The sequence below is a fragment of the Copadichromis virginalis genome, linkage group LG3 (genome assembly GCF_057382275.1).
Source record: "Copadichromis virginalis isolate Kocher_CV1m ecotype Utaka linkage group LG3, C_Virginalis_male_GT1.1, whole genome shotgun sequence".
Lineage (NCBI taxonomy): Eukaryota > Metazoa > Chordata > Actinopteri > Cichliformes > Cichlidae > Copadichromis > Copadichromis virginalis.
Genome location: NC_140620.1, coordinates 10,184,046 through 10,201,786, shown reverse-complemented (window position 1 = coordinate 10,201,786; position 17,741 = coordinate 10,184,046). Strand labels below are relative to the sequence as shown.

Genomic DNA, 17,741 nt, shown 5'->3' with positions numbered 1-17,741 from the left:
CGTTTCACGCATGCGCAGGACTGGAACGTAAGCGTTTTCAGCCGTCTTAATGTGGACGCACAACTCTGTGAAAACGACTGAAAACACCAGTGTGGACGCGGAGCGCTGTTTTCAAATCTATCCGGGCGAGTGTGGACGTAGCCTAAGTGGCACCATGGAGAAATGAGGTGGCACTCTAGACCCTGATGAAGTGAACAGAGTGAAGATTTGTGTAGAAGCAGGAAGTGTGATCAGCTGCACTCACCACTGTTGCTGAGAGAAACCTGATGGACTCCAGTGAATCTTCTTTTAGAGACAAACAGGACTCGACTGCAGCTCTGCTGCTGCTCTCTCACACTTTCACTTCTGCAAAATGACGTTGAGCTTCTTGTTTTTCAGCTGTTGCTCCGCCTCTTCCTGCCTCTCCCTTTACAGGAATCAGCCGGTCTGTACTCAGTGACTGTGTGCAGCGGGTGGGAGGAGTGAGGAGTGGTGTGTGGGTTCACACAGTAATGACGGCCTCAGGTGATCAGGAGAAACTCACCTGGATTTCCTTTTTCCACAGCAGACTGAGAGCTTCAGGTGGACCCTGAAGGAGGTCTCAGACACAGGTGGTAAAAGTACACACAGTCTGTACTGAAGTAGAAGTACTACTGTTAAAAATACTCCAAGTACTGTTTCAACCTCTTTACTCAAGTAAAAGTAAAAAGTACTGGCTGTGAAATGAGAGTAAAAAGAGCTGATTGAAGAACATTTCTAACACGTGTTTATACAAAGCTAACTGAACCATGTGCCCAGAAAATGGCACAGCTCATGGTGTGTTTGAAAAGCTGGGAAATCTAATATTGGATGCACTTAAGCTGCAACTGGGAACCAGCAAAGTAACACATTCACATTTAATGAAGTTTGGTGTGAGTGAGCAAGTATTTCACTGAGGCAGTTCAGTTCAGGGGGATGTGTAGGCTGGGATATCATCCACGTAGGCTTCTAGTTGAACAGCGTTGACCAGCCTCATCAGGAATGTTGCTCGTTCACGTCTGCTAAATTTTTAAATCCAAAACTTCAATTATATTGTACGAAATGGTCAGGTGTGACAAAAGCATGTATGCATGATTACAGTTTTTACTGCCACGAGGACTGGACCGGATTCTGGACCGGAGTTTTTCCCATTTTGTGGATAAGCTGTCGGTCCACCGTTTACCTCAGCTGTCAATGCTGGAGCTGAGAAATGTCCACTTTTATTTACTCTCAAACAGGGTGTAAAACTTTGTGCAAGTTAATAAAGCTCACTGCTGACCGAGGACAGCCATGCTGAGGTGAGCTGTCGACGATATGCTAAACTGTTGGTTAGCGTTGGTATTAGCCTCTGTTAGCCTCTGCTAGCTGCAAACAGCAGCTAACAGAGGCTTTTCCACTTTCCTTGAAGTGGATCCTTCATCATTTGTTTCTATTCATGTGTTTTTGGCAGTTCTAGTAAATTGTAAACTCAGTCAAGAAAATCTGGATAAATGACAGATTTGTGTATGAAATGTTTTTAAGTATAGTTTTTAAAGTACTTCATCTGCAAACAGACTGTTTTTCAATGAGGCCTAATACTTTTCTTATGTTGAAAGCTGATAGAGGACAGGGTTTGATGAATGTCTGTGAGAGATTAGAGATTCAGAACAGAAACGCTAAGGCTGCTAGTGTTTGTCTTTATACCATTTTTCTTGTATCCACTGATATTAGCTAATAAATGTACGGTCTGTACATTTCTTCTGTGTGTGATGATGATTTATTTGTATAAAGAAAAAACTAGCTGTCACAACACAAATCAGTCAAATGTCTGATGTTCTACATATGTATATGTGTTACAGTGCTGCATTTCTGTCCTGACCTTTGACCCCATGCTCAGACTAAAGGTTCACACAGGCTGGTGGGTAAAAACAGCTAACAATGCATTTCTGTGTAAAGCATCATTTGTAGTAAACATTTAATGCCTGTTTCAGTTTTACACAACCTGATGGAAAAGAGAAGGAGAGCAAAGGTCAGTGAAGGGAATGACTGTAGTGCAAATACAGGTGATGTCAGTGAGGATGTGACCCTGCTGCCCTCTCCTAAACAGAGGAGACATTGTTACCCCAATACTGTCAGGCCAACATCAGCAATAAAACAGGGAAGATGTGGGGTTAATGTGCACTAATGTTAAAGAAGATTGTGTCACAGGGTTTTAGAGAAGCATTACATGTTAACTACAGTAGCTCCATAATGAATGAGTAACACGGGAAAAGCTGTCCTGTAAAATTCAAACAAATCAAACAGTTGGAGCTGTTTAGTAAAGGAGCCGCCGACTAATATCATGTAAAAATGTTTAAGAATTCAAGAAAATTACCGTATTTCCTGGACTACAAAGAGCACCTGAATATTAGCCGCACAAGCTAAAATCAGGGGAAAATCCTGTTTTGTACATACATTACCGCACGTGACTAAAAGCCGCAGGTGTTTCAATGTTGACTTATCATATGTAAGAGAATATGCACAAAGTGAATTGTCAGGAAAGAGATGGCTGTTTGGAGACACACCCCTTTTATTAATATTTTGAAAAACAAGTTATGGGTACATATTTGCATAACTTTTTAGGTATACGTACAAGTAGCGGTAATTACAAGTACGAAACATGTACTGTGCTTCATAAATGGGTAACAAATGTAGTACATAACAATAACCTACAGCACACCAGAAAAATAGCTTCGGACTACTGTTATGTATGAACCAAGAATTATTGTGTGCTATGCAAGCCATCGCCAGTAGGGGGCACCACGCCCAGTTATGTGTGTGTGTTACTTCTGTGTTATCCCAATAAAGAAGAAGTCAACTTGTAAACAAACTATTGTGTGTGCAGTCTGACTCGGCATAAGCTCTAATAGTGTATTGACACTACAGTGGAAATATAACAACTACCTTTTAGGCTCAGGTGCAGCGACACGGCTTTAACAAGAAGAAAAGTCAGTCATTCACCATCTTTCTCTTCTTCCTGCGCACTCAAACCACCAAAGTCCTCTTCTCCAGTGTCGGATACGAACAGGCTCAGGGTGGCTTCCTCATCCACTCTCAGCTCCTTTCCTTCGTTGTCACTTTCAAAACCAAAGAAATCCTCGTTGTCAGTGTCAGAGTCGAACACCCTCAGAAGGGCCGTGGCGGTGTCCTCCTCTCCATCATGCAGCAGTCCAGCCCTTCGAAATCCGTTGGTGATCATGGATGTTTTCACACTTTTCCACGCTGTCAGATTCCACCGGTGGAGTTGAGCATAACTTGCTTCTCGCAAGTTTATCGCCGCTCATCATCCACGCCTCCTGCTGAACGCGAGGAGGAGGAGGAGGAGGAGGAGGATGGGAGATATGAGTGGTGATGGTGGTGGTGGTTGTTGTTGTTGTTGCTCTTTCTGTTGTTGCAACAGAGATTGGTGTCACAGAACCTGCAGGAGAGATGAGGAAGCTGGTTCAGTCAGTTTATCATCAGCTTAGCAGATTGGCTTTAAACAGGAAGTGATGTCAGTGTTCTGACCTCTGACCCTCAGAACGCTCTGAGGAGATGATCCAAACTCATCAGTAGAACACCAGTAGAGACCTTCATCAGACTGCTGCACGTTAATGGTGATTATGTGCTCTGATTTAGGTCCAACAGGACGTCCATTAAAGTAGAAATAAGCTGCAGCTGTGCCACCAGTTTTCTTCTTACAGCGTAGTGTGACATCACTTCCTGTCCTCACAGGAAGTGCAGGGATCTGCAGGATCACATGTTTATCTGAGGAAAAGACCCACAGAGTGATGTAGAGGTGGTATAACAGTGTGCTGTTAGTCTGATGAAATGAATGACTTCATTACCTGATACAGTGATGTTGACTTCTTCACTCTTCTCTCCAGCTTCACCTTCACACCAGTAAACTCCACTGACTGGCTCGAACTCAGCAAACAAACAGGATGAACCATTGAACCTCCCGAAGCCCCGCCCCCCTGCTCCACATGACTCAGTCCCACTTCCTGTGTCCCTCTTCACCGTCCATCCATCAGAGCCCAGCTGACCTTCACATGTCAGAGACACTGAGGCTGCTGTGAAGAACTGCTGAAGGTTTGGACTGACGCTCAGAGAGACTGGAGGACAGACGGACAGTTTCTATCAGTGTTTACACTCAGTGTTTGTCCTGGACCATGGTGCACTTCATCTACTCACCTGCACAAACAGTCAGTGCAGACAGCAGCAGCACACACACACCTGCAACAGGTCACAGGTCATTTAGAGACGCTCTGATGTTATAGTCACATAGTTTTTTCTTTCAGGAAACTTTCTAATTTCCTGAAGTCTCTGCATCATCGAGCTTTTCAAGTTGAGGATGAAAGGAGCTTCATTGTTTCTTTTATTTTAACACACACTCGACCATCTTTATGAAAGGAGGGTACCATCACAGGTCATCAAGCACCGCTCATGAAAACAAACCATCAGCATGGCTGACATGTGTCACCTCATGTAAATGAGGATTTGATGTTTATGCATTATTAATGCAGGCTTACATTTTACGTGCTTATTTAGAGTTTGGTGCCTAAACTGACCCAAACAGTGACTTTGGCAACATTTAGATCTGAAAACAGATCAGTGAAGCTCCAGAGTCCTGAGAGACACAGGAAGATTATTGACTCTGTCCACACATTGGAAAATTTGTTCGTAATAAAGGAAATATCGTCTACACACAGACCCAATCAGAACGCAGCAGCTGTGGTTTCCTGTTTCATGAATAAGGTCGTCTGCCTTCATGTTCAGTCGTCATGTTACACACACTAATTGAAGCTTCACTGACTCAGTCGACATGCTCGACTTTCATTAGATTCAGTTCTGAGCATTCAGCAGGTTTTGGATGTTTATGAGACAAATTTGAATCATAGTAAAAACAAACTTTCATTACTATAAAGCAGCAAGTTTGAAACTGTTTTCTTCACTGACTCTTTGTGTGTTCGAGTTAAAACGTGATGCTCGTACATAAATATCATCTTGTTTTGTTTCCTGTCCAGCTGACCAGCTTTAAGGTGGAACCAAATAAAGAAAGAAGCAGAGCGAAGTCTTCCTAAACGAAGCAAACCAGCAGATCTACACAGATTTGATTTCAGTGGAAGTTTCAGCTCAGTCAGTGAGAGCTGACGATGTGTTCTCCTTTACAGAGTGTGGAAGTACAGTAAATGAATGGATGAATATGAGTGTTTGACTCACCGAGGAGCAGAGACACACATGAAGTCTTCATGTTGTGGCGACGACGACTGACAGCAGCTTCAGCTTCACCACTTCCCTGTTAGCACCAGCAGCTTCGTCACAGTGAGGCCGAGCCGCTGCTCCAATGAACTCAAAGAGAAACTCAAAGCAAATATTTTTATCTATCGGGGCCTTTTTATTCATGATTTACACACTTCAAATCTGCCACATATATTGGAAATATAATATTAGCCTTCATTTTTATGCAGACGACACTCAGCTGTGTATTTCTTACAAACATAATTCCACCCATCTCCTGCTGCGACTGCCTCATGGAAGTTAAATCATTGTTGTCCTCAAACTTTCTCAAACTAAACATTGATAAAACTGAAGCTCTTGGTTACGACTGTAATCTGTCATATGTGTCATCCTCTGCAGTATTTTGTCATATCAGTTTCATATTAATCACTCAAGCTGCCTCGTTCCACTTAAGCAGTACAGTCGTCTCTGTCCTTTGGGGACATGAGCTGCAGAGCCACAGCTGGCAGGACCTGGATGTGCTGTGCAGCCTTTGTTTCTCCTTTTTAATCGCATCATAATTATTACATTTTTACAGTCATTACAGAATTTCACCTTTCAAGTACGTTTCATGACAAACACTCATACACAGACACTCACAAACACACTCTGTAAAAATGTATGTTTGCGTTTTGTCTGTTTTGTCTTTCAGGCGTTGTGTATGATTTAAGTGTGCTTTGTTTTGTTGGAGTGGGCCTTTTTTCCCTTAACCCCTGTCCACTCCAGCACAACATTCAGATACCAATAAGAATATTAAATAAATCAAACATAACGAAGCATTCAGATTCTGCTGTCTCCAAAAAGAAAACCTCCAAAATGCTGAAAAACTAGTTGATGCATTTATTACTGCTGGGCCCCTCCTGAAAATCACTTGCTGTACCCAAAGAGATAATTAAGTGTGCCCCCTCTCTTCCTGATATAAACAGGAAAGTTCCTGATCGATGCAGATCTGTCTGTTCATTAAATCTGTGTTAAATCACACCTGCTGAAATTACAGCAGGAGTTCAGAGTATTGATCAGATTGAAATGAAGGAAGCAGCTCCATCGTAGACGACCTTTGTCAGAGTTCAAGCTGCAGAGACTCAAACCAGCAGCAGTTTGATCTCTTCAGTTCCTCCTCCTGGTTTCTCTGGAGGAACTGGAAACAGGACGCCTTCCTCACTTGCTGCCATCATGACTCCATTGATTGGATTAAATGGGAGTGAATGAAGAAAGGAGGAAGCTGATGACTGTCTGTAAATGTTCCCACGGTGAGACCGACACATCTGCAGGTCTGTCCTCAGCTTCCTGTTTACACAGAGAAACTCGTCGTTTCTTTCACTTTTTAATTTCTTCTGTGGCGTCTGTGGTTCCTCCACCTTCTGTAAAAATGGGACAGTCATGCACGTTGGTCACTGCGCTGAAGGAATCAAAGACAGAAACAAGCCACTGTGTGACCGAACATCTGGGATTCATTTTCATCTCACTGTGAACTTGGAGTTCCCATCAAACCTTGTCTGCTGAACTCAATTCAAACTATTATTTTTTTTTATTGATAACACTGAAGAACAATGTGAAACAATATGATTCAGCAAAGCTTCAGGTTCAGTATCTGCTGACATGCACTCTTTGGACTCCACATCATTCAAACAGCTGTTAAACTAAAGGTAAACAGATAAAACACTTCATGGTCACAACAAGGAAGCTCTGTCACACAAAGATTTCAGCTTCTCTCATCAGCTAACCACACGAGCAGCACCTGTTCTGATGTGGGTGAAAATAAACACTCGACTCTGGGAACTACAAACTCAGGTGACTTCACCATGTACGTGCTTTTACATCTGACTGCTGCCCCAACACAGTGAACTGAAACATCCTCGTCAATCAAAGTGAGTCTTCCTCAGCTCCTTTCTACTACGAGGTGTAATTCTTGAACCAATTCTTCTCTCTCTTCATCGTCTCTTTCACAGAGTCTTTATTGCCTAACCCCTGTTTTTATGTGTATAACCCCAAACTTACATGCCAGTGAAACATCGGTGGCTTGTGCTTTCATGTTCCACGCTTATGTTATTGTTTAGCGTCACCTCTGCCTTTTAATTTCAGATGTTTTTATCAGCCTTGTTAGACGGCTCCCCTTTTGTTTATCTTCTATGTTCATTCGTGTCAGGATTTTGGGTCCACTCCTCAAATTCATAGTGTGCTGCTGCATGCTGTGACAAAATCTCCCCAAATCATTTTCACACTGGAGTTCAATCAGCCAGTTCGTGCTGCATGGTGTCATACACACTAATCTTCCACATCATGCACCAATCACTTCCTTCCATTTCAGCGTTCTGATTGAGCTGCAGGATTGCTGCCATGGTTTTCTCTGACACTGACCCATTTTTACAAACTGCGACTCGAGCAGTGAGACCACAGTAAGGTTCAGATGTGAAACCAGTAACATGTTTTACTGTCAGACAGGAAACTAAAGAAAGTTTATGTTTCATAACGCTTGAAGCCGTTGAGTCACAGTTCCTCTTTGTTTTGATGCATTTGAGGAAAATATAAGTCAATGTTTCCACGACCACAGTTTACTCCAATTCTTAAAAACCACAGGGACACTGTGCAAACACAGACTAAATGATGTGCAAATCTCACAAACCCATATTTTATCATGAGATAAGAAATAAGCTGAGATAAGAAAACCACAAAGAAGAGGCTGATTCTGGAGCATGCTCACATGTGGTTCTTCTTTGCATTATAGAGCTTCAACCTGCATTTGTGGAAGGCAGGTGAACATTGCTCACAGAAACAGTTTCAGGAAGTGTTCCTCCACCTGTTTGTCTTTGGGACCACCTGCTTTTTATCCATTTGTGCATTCAATCCCTTTACTGTGTTCTATTTATTAAAATATGGTTTTATAAGATACACAAATCATTGCATTCTGGCTTTATTTATACAATATCACAAAAGATGTATTAACCTAAGTGTATCTCTAGTTTTCCTGCTTTTATCCCTCATTTCCGTACCTGTAGTGTTTGTCCTCAGGGTGGAGTAAACCATTTCTGGTTGGATGACTGGCATCTTATTGGATGACTCTCTACTGGTGACCTCAGAGTAGGTGACATCATTTGAAGGAGCCTCATTGTGGACTAGGCAGAGCCACGAAGGCAGCATGAGAGTGATAAGACCAAGAATCACTGATCCCATACAACACATACATACATGTATACTGCTTCACTTACAAGTGCTCAGTTGGGTCAGACAGACTCTATACCTGTGTGTTTCTTCCAAAGGAGCCGGACCAGAACCAGAACCAGAGACGCAAGAACCAGAGAAACCACAACAGCTACGACTGGGATGATGAAGGGCTGGAGAGGAGGAAGAGAAGGAGAAGGTGGATGGGAGACATCAGTGTATGTTGTTGTTGTTGTTGTGGGAGGAAGAGGACCTGCAGGAGAGATAATGACGCTGATTCAGTAAATTTATCATCAGCTCAGCAGACAGGAAGTGATGTCAGTGATCTGACCTCTGACCCTCAGAAAGCTCTGAGGAGATGATCCAAACTCATCAGTAGAACACCAGTAGAGACCTTCATCAGACTGCTGCACGTTAATGGTGATGAGTTTCTCTGATGTAGGTCTAACAGGACGTCCATTAAAGTAGAAATAGGCTGTGACTGTGCGACCAGTTTTGTATTTACAGCGTAGAGTGACATCACTTCCTGTCCTCACAGGAAGTGCAGGGATCTCCAGGATCACATGTTTATCTGAAGAAAAGACCCACAGAGTGATGTAGAGGTGGTATAACAGTCTGCTGTTAGTCTGATGAAATGAATGACTTCATTACCTGATACAGTGATGTTGACTTCTTCACTCTTCTCTCCAGCTTCACCTTCACACCAGTAAACTCCACTGATTGGCTTGAACTCATCAAAAACACAGGATGAACCATTGAACCTCCCGAAGCCCCGCCCCCCTGCTCCACATGACTCAGTCCCACTTCCTGTGTCCCTCTTCACCGTCCATCCATCAGAGCCCAGCTGACCGTCACATGTCAGAGACACTGAGGCTGCTGTGAAGAACTGCTGAAGGTTTGGACTGACGCTCAGAGAGACTGGAGGACAGACGGACAGTTTCTATCAGTGTTTACACTCAGTGTTTGTCCTGGACCATGGTGCACTTCATCTACTCACCTGCACAAACAGTCAGTGCAGACAGCAGCAGCACACACACACCTGCAACAGGTCAGAGGTCACTGAAGGTCAGAGGGCAGGGAATTGTAATCTGTTCCTGTGTGGTTCTGGAAACATCATTCAAACCTGATCAAGCAGATTTGGTGTAAAATGCTCGAGCTGAATTCAAATGGACTATTTTTCCTTTTAATTTCTTTTTAGGTAGAAATTCTCAAATTACACGAACCTGCTCTCAACTCAGGCATTTTAGACTAAACCAACTTCAGAATTCTCAAAAGAACCTCAAACCTATTTTCAGCTCTGGAGACCAGAGTCACTGAATAGGAGACTTGGATTTGCACCCTTTAAAAATGTGTAGCTAGTGTTAGTGTGTTTATTTAGGAATCACAAGCCAAAACACTTTATTTATGACTGTTGTTTTTTAATGCATTGGATGATTAAAAAATCGGCATGTACATGGATCTCTTCCATTCAGAAATCCACATGGCTGCAGCCAACTTCCCAGGAGAGAGTAACCTGTCCTAGCAGTTTTATATCAGGACCAGTTAAAACTGGTGGGGTTGACCTGCTTGTTTTGCAGGCCCTAATTCTTTTATATGGATACGTCTGCAGGTTTCTAAGTAATTGTTCAGTAAGTAAAAAACTACAGATTCTACTAATCACAACATTAAACCCAACATTAGCAGGTTCCCATAGCCAGTGCTGGCAAAGGTAGGTTAGGCCCAATCAGCTCTTACTGGCTAAGTAAAACAGAGACATTTAAAAAGCAATCAGAGTTAATGAACCATCAAACCACCGAGATCACTGGATTAAAGTTAGGCGACTTTGGCAATATCAGCTGCTGAGTGAGCGACCTGAAAAATCTGTTTAGTAAACATTACAGTCGTTTGAGTCCCGCTCGTCTAAATCGCCATCAGAAAATTAACAAAGCGTACAGAAAATGAGGAAAATCCGACGTTAATTCTGAAAAACCAACTATCTTCAGTCATTTAGTTAGACTCAGTCAATCTGGTCTGAACAGAGGAAGTGATGATTACAACAGGCAGATAAGGAGAACATGTGGTACATGCAGCTAGGAGCCGTGGTTTCCTGAGTAAAGGTTAATGTTTGATGAAAACAGGTCACTTTCCTCTCTTACAGACACGACATGAAGCTTCAGCTCTGTGAGTCAGTCCAGATTACAGAGAAACGCAGAGTTAAACTTCTAAATTTTAAAGAGTTTATGCAATTGACACAGTTTTCTGTCATTTGCTGTATCTTCATACACTCGAGTTAAATATGAGGTGCTTACAGGAAATACACTACTTGATTTGTGTCCAAACACACAAACAAATATCAGATACAACCAGCCTTAGATAAACAAAAGAAGTAGTGATCACTTCTTCTCACCAAGGAAAACAAAACCAACAGATCTGAACAGATTTCATGTGAGAGAAACTATCAGCGAGAGCTTCCAGCTGCTGAAAATAGGCTCTTTACCTTTGACCTTTAGTGTGTGTTGGAGCTGTGATAAAGAATTGAAGAAGGGAGGGTTTGACTCACCGAGGAGCAGAGCGACAGATGAAGTCGGCATGTTGTCATGTTGGAGACCGACAGCAGAGTGATACCTTCAGCTTCACCACTTCCCTGTTAACATCATCAGCTCGTCACGCTGCTGCTTCTCCACAAGGACGAGCTGTTTCTAATACACTCGTCTTCATCAGAATCAGAGAAACTTTATTGATCTCAGAGGGAAACTGAGTTATCATAGCAGCAAATATACAAGAAACAACATATAAAATCAGTGTAGAAACAGAGATATGATAACAAAACTATTAAGATACACAGATGAATACAGAGACATGGGACTAAATATAAATATACATATGAACGTGGAAAGACAAGCATACAGTCCTGAGTGGACATAAATTATATGTGCAGTTTGCTAATACTGCAGTTTATGCAGTCTATGAACAGCTCAATGCTCCTTCTGAGAACAGGAAATAACAAAGAGAATACAACTTTATTTATATAGCACATTTAAAACCAGCAGTACCCCAAAGTGTTTTACAGTAATACGATCATTTATAGGAGGGAAACATTAAAAGCCAATAAATACACCAACAGGTGGAGCGCACTAATTTGCTGCAGTGCAGTGAAAATATGTAAAAGAAAATACAAACACAACTCGACTAGGAGATTATTTAACAATAAAATAAAATAATTAAAACTACATAAAAGAACATTTACAGGATACAGACAATAACTAGGGAAGGCTAGATTGAGTAAATCTTTTTATTAAATTATGACCCCTGTGACTTTACCTGTAAGCTTCTCACTGGGAAGCTGCAGTTTCAGATCGCTATGAAAGTCCCGTGACCGACTGTCACTGCAAGGCTGCTGAGCTTGAACAACTGCCTTTACAAACCCAGTTACACAAGATCTGGGGGCCTTCGTAAAATGTAAATAACAACAGAAAGAACTGTTTCGCAAATCTCAGATTTCATTTTTTATTCACAATAGTATGCAGAAGTCATTTAGAAAAAGACTGAGGTTGTGATCAGGAAGATTTTTCATTTCATGAAGTTTCTGCATCTATAACCAGAAATGGTGGAATTATGTAAAAACATACAGAAAAATGTGTCAGTGCTTCTTTAATTACCTTATTAAGCAGAGAAGACATCAGATCATCTTTTTTTAATGGAGTGTTCGCCCAGGGTGCCAAACAGGCTAGCCTCTGCCTATTACTAAAAACATAAATAAAAACATTTAAGTTTGTGGTTTTAAGGTGAAAAAATGTGTACATTTTCAAGGGGTATGAAGACTTTTTTAAGCTGTCCTAATCCCACAGATGATCTTCTGTAAGTGAAGTGAGTCTGGAATCAATGAGGCAATTAAACACCTGGTTGGTGGCAGAGCCTGTAGTGTGGATGGGATTCACTCTGAGTTTCTGAAGGCTCTCGATGTTGTAGGGCTCACTTGGTTGACAGGCCTTTGCAACGTTGCATATCTGGGGCCCTTGACTCTCTGACTCGGGTAGTGGTCCCCATATTTAAATATTGGGGAGTGAAGGGTGTGCTCAGACTGTAAGGGGATCACACAACCTCAAAGTACAAATTTTGACTGAATTTTTCTTCCTTTCAGCTGATTGGTTAACGTCATGTCAATCACAAATTTAACAATCCAATGAGAGAACAGATGGGTTTGGCTGTTGGAGGGGTGCTTTACTGAGCTTCAGGTCCTGGAGGTAGTTCATTCTTATGGTTCTTATGGGCTAAAATTGTTGGTTCTTCAGCCTAATTATTATTAGGCTGGTAACAATAATAATTATTGTTATTATTATTTTTCTTTTCTTTCTTTAAAAACAAACAAACAAAAAAACCCAAATCTTTTTTGCACACACACCAATTTGCATCTATAGATGCACAAACATAAATGTTTTAGATATTTTGGTTTACAAGGTTACAAAACTCAGTTCACAACTAGTCGGTCAGATTTACAAGTACAAAATATTTATGACCACAATTTGAGCCCATAGATGTGTGTGGAGAATCAGTTTGTGTTGAACATGTTTCATCTTCACAAATCCTCACAGTCAAGGGAGGAGGAGACAGGGAGGCGGGAACCAATGAGAGACAAGGAGGAAACTGAAAAGAAGAAAATAAAGAAGAGTGAAATAAATGAGACAAGGAGAGAGTAGGCAACGAAGGAGGAGTGAAGGATGAAGGAAACTTTGAGACAAGAAGATAGAGGCAACATAGGAGGAGGCAGGAGATAAAGTGAAAGAAGAGAAGGGTAAAAAGAGTAAAGAAGCAATGAAGGAGACATACATAGAGGAGGAAGGAACAATGAGACTGGAGAAGTAAGAATGTGAGAGTGGGGAAGACATGGTGGAAGGAGGGAGGAGACAAGGAGGCAAGATGAAAGGAGACACATAAAGGGAACAGAAATAAAGAAAGTTAATTTTGGACAATTTATGCCTTTATTTTCAATCATGTGACTCCGGCGCCCTCTGCTGGTCAGTGCTAACGTCACACAGCTCACAGAAGAAACATTTCCCTTTGTTTGCACTCAGGTTTACTTCTGATGTCATCACTCATCTCTGTGTCTGATAGAAGAGACAGGTTACTGTTAATGTTTGTCTGACTGACACAATAAAGCCTAAACATTTATTCTTTACTGACTTTAGTCACTTTGAATCAATAACCAGGATCCATTTACCTGACTTTACCTGTTTAAACTCATTCGTGCCTTTAATGCTACATGGAATATACAAAGGAGCATGAGGAAGATGAGGAGAGGACTGAACAGCGCTTGCCTTGCCTGAAGATCATTACCTCTCCTCACCAGCAAGTCTGCAGCTCTGACCTCAGTTTCCATCATTCATTTTCCATTTGATCTTCTTCTTAGAAGGGTTAGGCACGGAGAGATTTCCAGAGTGAAGGTAAGTTGTTCGAGGTCCAAGGGATGAGCTTAAGGTAGAGTAAGAGACGTGGAAAACTAAGGCACACGAGAACAAGGGACATAAAAGCCAGCTCCAACATGGAGTAGCTGACTAACTGGTGGAGAAGGAACGTCAGTGTGAGGCTTAAATATCTCCAGCCTGATTGCCAAAAATCAGCTCCAGGTGAGTGGAGCAGATGAAGAGATTATGGGCCTGCTTGGGGCGGATATGAAAGAGGTTCAAGAACCTGGTGGAAATTTGCAGCCACTCACCTCGATTGTAACGGAATGACACACCAGTAAACTCCACTGATTTGTTGTTTGTTTGAGTTGATGCTCCCCACTCAGGCTCTCAGCAGCTTTGGGTAAGTGGACAGTAAAGGTACTGCAGGCAGGTCTTGCAAAATAAAAAAGCACATTCTTGAAGGTTAGATGTTTATTCCACCTCAGCTGTGGGATGAACAGTGTGAAAAAGCTGTTTCATGGATTCTATTTGCAGGTTTACGTCCTGTTTGAGTCTCACTTTGCTCATATTTGAAGCTCATCATCAGAAAGTAACAAAGCATACAAACTCTGAGAGAAATTAAATTTGACTCAGTTGACATGATGGAAAATTAGTAAACAGAAGAGGAAGTGAAGACTATACAACAAAGGCCGGTCAGACAAACATTTAGTACATGCAGCTAGCAGCTGTGGTTTCCTGAGTGAAAGCTGATATCTGATGATTGTTGGCTGATATCTATACAAACCATCATGTTACAGAAACTGAAAACATCTCTACTTGATTTCCTCTTCACAACATGACAAACAAATATCAAATAAAACCAAAACACAAAAGAAGATGAGTGAACTCTTCCTGTCGCCTAAACAACACATGAAACTGTGGACAGACCTGAACAGATTTGATTTGAGAGTCAGTCAGTGAGAGCTCACACTCTGTTAGTGTGTCTATCTGTGACAGATGAGTGAAGCACTTCAGTGTTTACACTCAGTGTTTGTCCTGGACCATGGTTCACTTCATCTACTCACCTGCAGTGCAGACAGCAGCAGCACACACACACCTGCAACAGGAGGTCAGAGGTCACTGAAGGTCAGAGGTCACTAAAGGTCAAAGGTCATTTAAAGACACTGTTAATTTAATGTTACGGTCACATAGTCTTTGGCTGTTGCCAAATTCAGAGGCCGTATTTGTAGGCCGAATACGTCACAGTGAGGCGATGAAGGTTGTTCATATTTGAAGGCTCCTCCAAATGTGGCCCACAAATGCGTCCTCTGTCTCCCCAGATTTGAAGGATGGGTCTCGCGAATCCTTCATGGGTCACCATAAATGCAGCAGCAAGGCGCATTAAGATCAAATGAATATCGTGGAGGGGAAATCAACAGAGGACTGGAAATCTCTACCTTATCCCACTGGGATTCAGCATTCTGAACAAGCTGAAGATGAGAGAGCAGAGCCTGGCTGATACCAAAATAAAGACTATCACAGTAATCAAGCCTGGATTAAATAAATGCATGAATAACTTTCTAAAGTCAGCAGATTACAAAATGTTCTTATTTTTTGCCCTGAGCTGGAAGAAGTTGGCTTTTACAACGGAATTGATTTGTTTCACAAATGAAAAACTGCCATGAAAGAAATCACTTGCAAATATTTTAAACAGGAAGTTCTGGAGTTTTCCAAATGGCTAAGGTCACCCTAAAGATAATAACGGGGCTCAAATCGTAAAATCTACGTTCTTTGATCATTTACATGCAAAATATTTAATGTCAACCATGATTTTAAATCATTGGGTTAATCTAGCAAAGCTGCACCAGCTGTTTGTGGTCAAACAGCCGCTAAAAAGAGCTTAGTAATAGTAATAACAAGATAATAATAATAGTAATAACATCTTGGAGATTGAGAGACCAGTGACGGACATCTAGAGCAACTGTAAAATTGGCATGCAGTTTTTGCACTAAAGGAAAATCACTACCATCTCATGCGCCTACCACATTGGCGCCAGCTGTGGCCTCAAGGCTGGAGCTGGACAACAAGACCTTTCTCCATGATAACAGACTGTGTTTAGAATCTTCGTTCCCATCCTTTGCACCCCAAACACCTCTGCATGCTTATCTCCAAGGCCGAGGTCAGGGGGCAGATCTGGGCCCAGCGCATGCTACAGGACCAGATGTGCTGTCTACACCGGCTTACCCCCACCCCTGTTGCTTGTGCTTCCATGGTGTACTAAGATTCGTTGAGCGCTTAGAACAGGTACTGCTGAAGGGATTGGCTGAACAGCTGTCCCAATCCAAGGAATGGGTGCGAGTGCAAGGATAGGTTGTGTCTTGGCCACTGTCACCCTAGGAGTAGGGACAGGCATGGGAAGTAGTTGGACACCAGCCAGGGTGCAAAGGTGGACTGGACCTTGGATGTCCTCACGCTGGGAGCAGGCATGGGAGCAGGTGACAGCTGGACACTAGCTGTTGCTACCTGAGGAACTGATATGGTTGCAGGGACAAGCGGAGCCCTAGCTGCTCTAGGCAACTGGGACTGACTGGACCACAGCGACCACCATTCAGGGAACTGGAAAGGGTGCAGGGGAAGGCAGGGTACAAGCCTCTCTGTGAGCAGGAATAGGCAGAGAAACAGGCTCTAGGATGGTCACGGGAGGGCAGAAACAACCAGAAAGAAAGAAAGCAGGGAAACTATAACTGATACGGGAAAATTCGACTGAACCACACGGCGTTGTTGAGGTGGAACTGCTGAGTGAAACAAAGCTGACCTTGAGGAGACAGGCATTTGAGGAGGGAGGTTGTGGGTCGTCTTCTTCCTTCTACTCATTATCATCATTCTTAGTTTACTGTAGTTCATGAGGTCATGGTATTTCATTCTCAGTAATAATTTGATCCAGTTCAGCACACTCTCATGTTCTGTCAGACACTGTTTATCTTTTCTTTCTTCATGGCGGGAAACAGTCCACAACGTTCGAACAGCAGTTAAACTGAACTTAAACACATAAAACACTTCGTGGTTTATCACACCGGTTGTTTTACCTTTGATCATTTCCCACTGGTGTCAACAAGGAAGCCCTGTCACGCAGAGACTTCAGCTTCTCTCATCAGTTAACCACACCAGCAGCACCTGTTTTGATGTGGGTGAATTAACACTCGACTCTGGGAAAAAACAGCTACTGACTCAGGTGACTTCACCATTTATCTGCTTTTGATGTGACTGCTGCGTCTCACACAGGAGAACTTTCTCCCGTCACTTTGGTGACTCTGCATCTTCATCAGCTCCTCGTGTGGAATCCAAAAGGTGGCCTAACCTCATCTTTGATCTCTCTCTGAGCGACTTGTCAACTTTATTTTTCACCAAACACACATGGATAAAGAAAATTTCCCACATTTATTTTGGAAAAGGGCAGACGTTCATACTAACCTGAACTGACTCACACTATGTACCAATCACATTCTTCCAGTGCAGCGATCTGTTGAAGCTGCAGGATCAGTGCCACGGCTGTCTGACACTGTCACTGTCCCATTTTTCAAACAGTGAATCGACCACAGAGACCACAGTAAAGGTTTAGTGGAAACCAGTGACAACGTTAACTGTAAAACAGGAAACTAGCGACAGAGCTGCAGACCTGCTGTGGATCCTGCGTTCCTGTCCCACTTTCAAAACTTTTGATATATTTGAGGTAAAAATATTTTTTCCATGACCACATGTTACGACCTCAAAGTAGTGATGCTGTTTAAAACAAATAAAAACAGAATCCAATGATTTTCAAGTCTCATATTCTCTCAAAGACAGAAAAGCAAACACATATCAGAAGTGTCATTTTGTAATGCTCCTGTACAGCCTCGCCTTTTAACATCATTCTGGAAATGTCTGTGAACTGAGGACAGCAGCTTT

General features: G+C 42.3%; 2 protein-coding genes across 2 annotated transcripts; both read right to left on the bottom strand.

Moving 5' to 3' along the window:
- Positions 1 to 3,478: 3,478 nt before the first annotated feature.
- On the bottom strand, positions 3,479 to 6,446 carry LOC146712690 (uncharacterized). The gene is made up of 3 exons (XM_085436950.1): positions 6,437 to 6,446; positions 3,843 to 4,109; positions 3,479 to 3,762 (listed from the first exon to the last, which is right to left on the bottom strand). The coding sequence occupies exons 1-3, from the start codon at positions 6,444 to 6,446 to the stop codon at positions 3,479 to 3,481; spliced, it is 561 nt and encodes a 186-aa protein (XP_085293076.1).
- Positions 6,105 to 11,761, bottom strand: LOC146712689 (uncharacterized). Its single transcript, XM_085452203.1, has 7 exons — positions 10,973 to 11,761; positions 9,431 to 9,472; positions 9,085 to 9,351; positions 8,765 to 9,004; positions 8,513 to 8,686; positions 8,265 to 8,387; positions 6,105 to 6,635 (listed from the first exon to the last, which is right to left on the bottom strand). The coding sequence occupies exons 1-7, from the start codon at positions 11,001 to 11,003 to the stop codon at positions 6,592 to 6,594; spliced, it is 921 nt and encodes a 306-aa protein (XP_085308329.1). The 5' UTR covers positions 11,004 to 11,761; the 3' UTR covers positions 6,105 to 6,591.
- Between the last annotated feature and the right edge of the window lie 5,980 nt (positions 11,762 to 17,741).

Coding starts and splice junctions, on each gene's coding strand:
- LOC146712689 (XM_085452203.1), bottom strand. CDS start 11,003: ATGCCGACTTCATCTGTCGCTCTGCTCCTCG. Junction 9,352..9,430: donor TGCACTGACTGTTTGTGCAG/GTGAGTAGATGA, acceptor TCTGTCCTCCAG/TCTCTCTGAGCGTCAGTCCA. Junction 6,636..8,264: donor CCTGAGGACAAACACTACAG/GTACGGAAATGA, acceptor CCATTTTTACAG/AAGGTGGAGGAACCACAGAC.
- LOC146712690 (XM_085436950.1), bottom strand. Junction 3,763..3,842: donor AGTCAACATCACTGTATCAG/GTAATGAAGTCA, acceptor TCTTTTCCTCAG/ATAAACATGTGATCCTGCAG.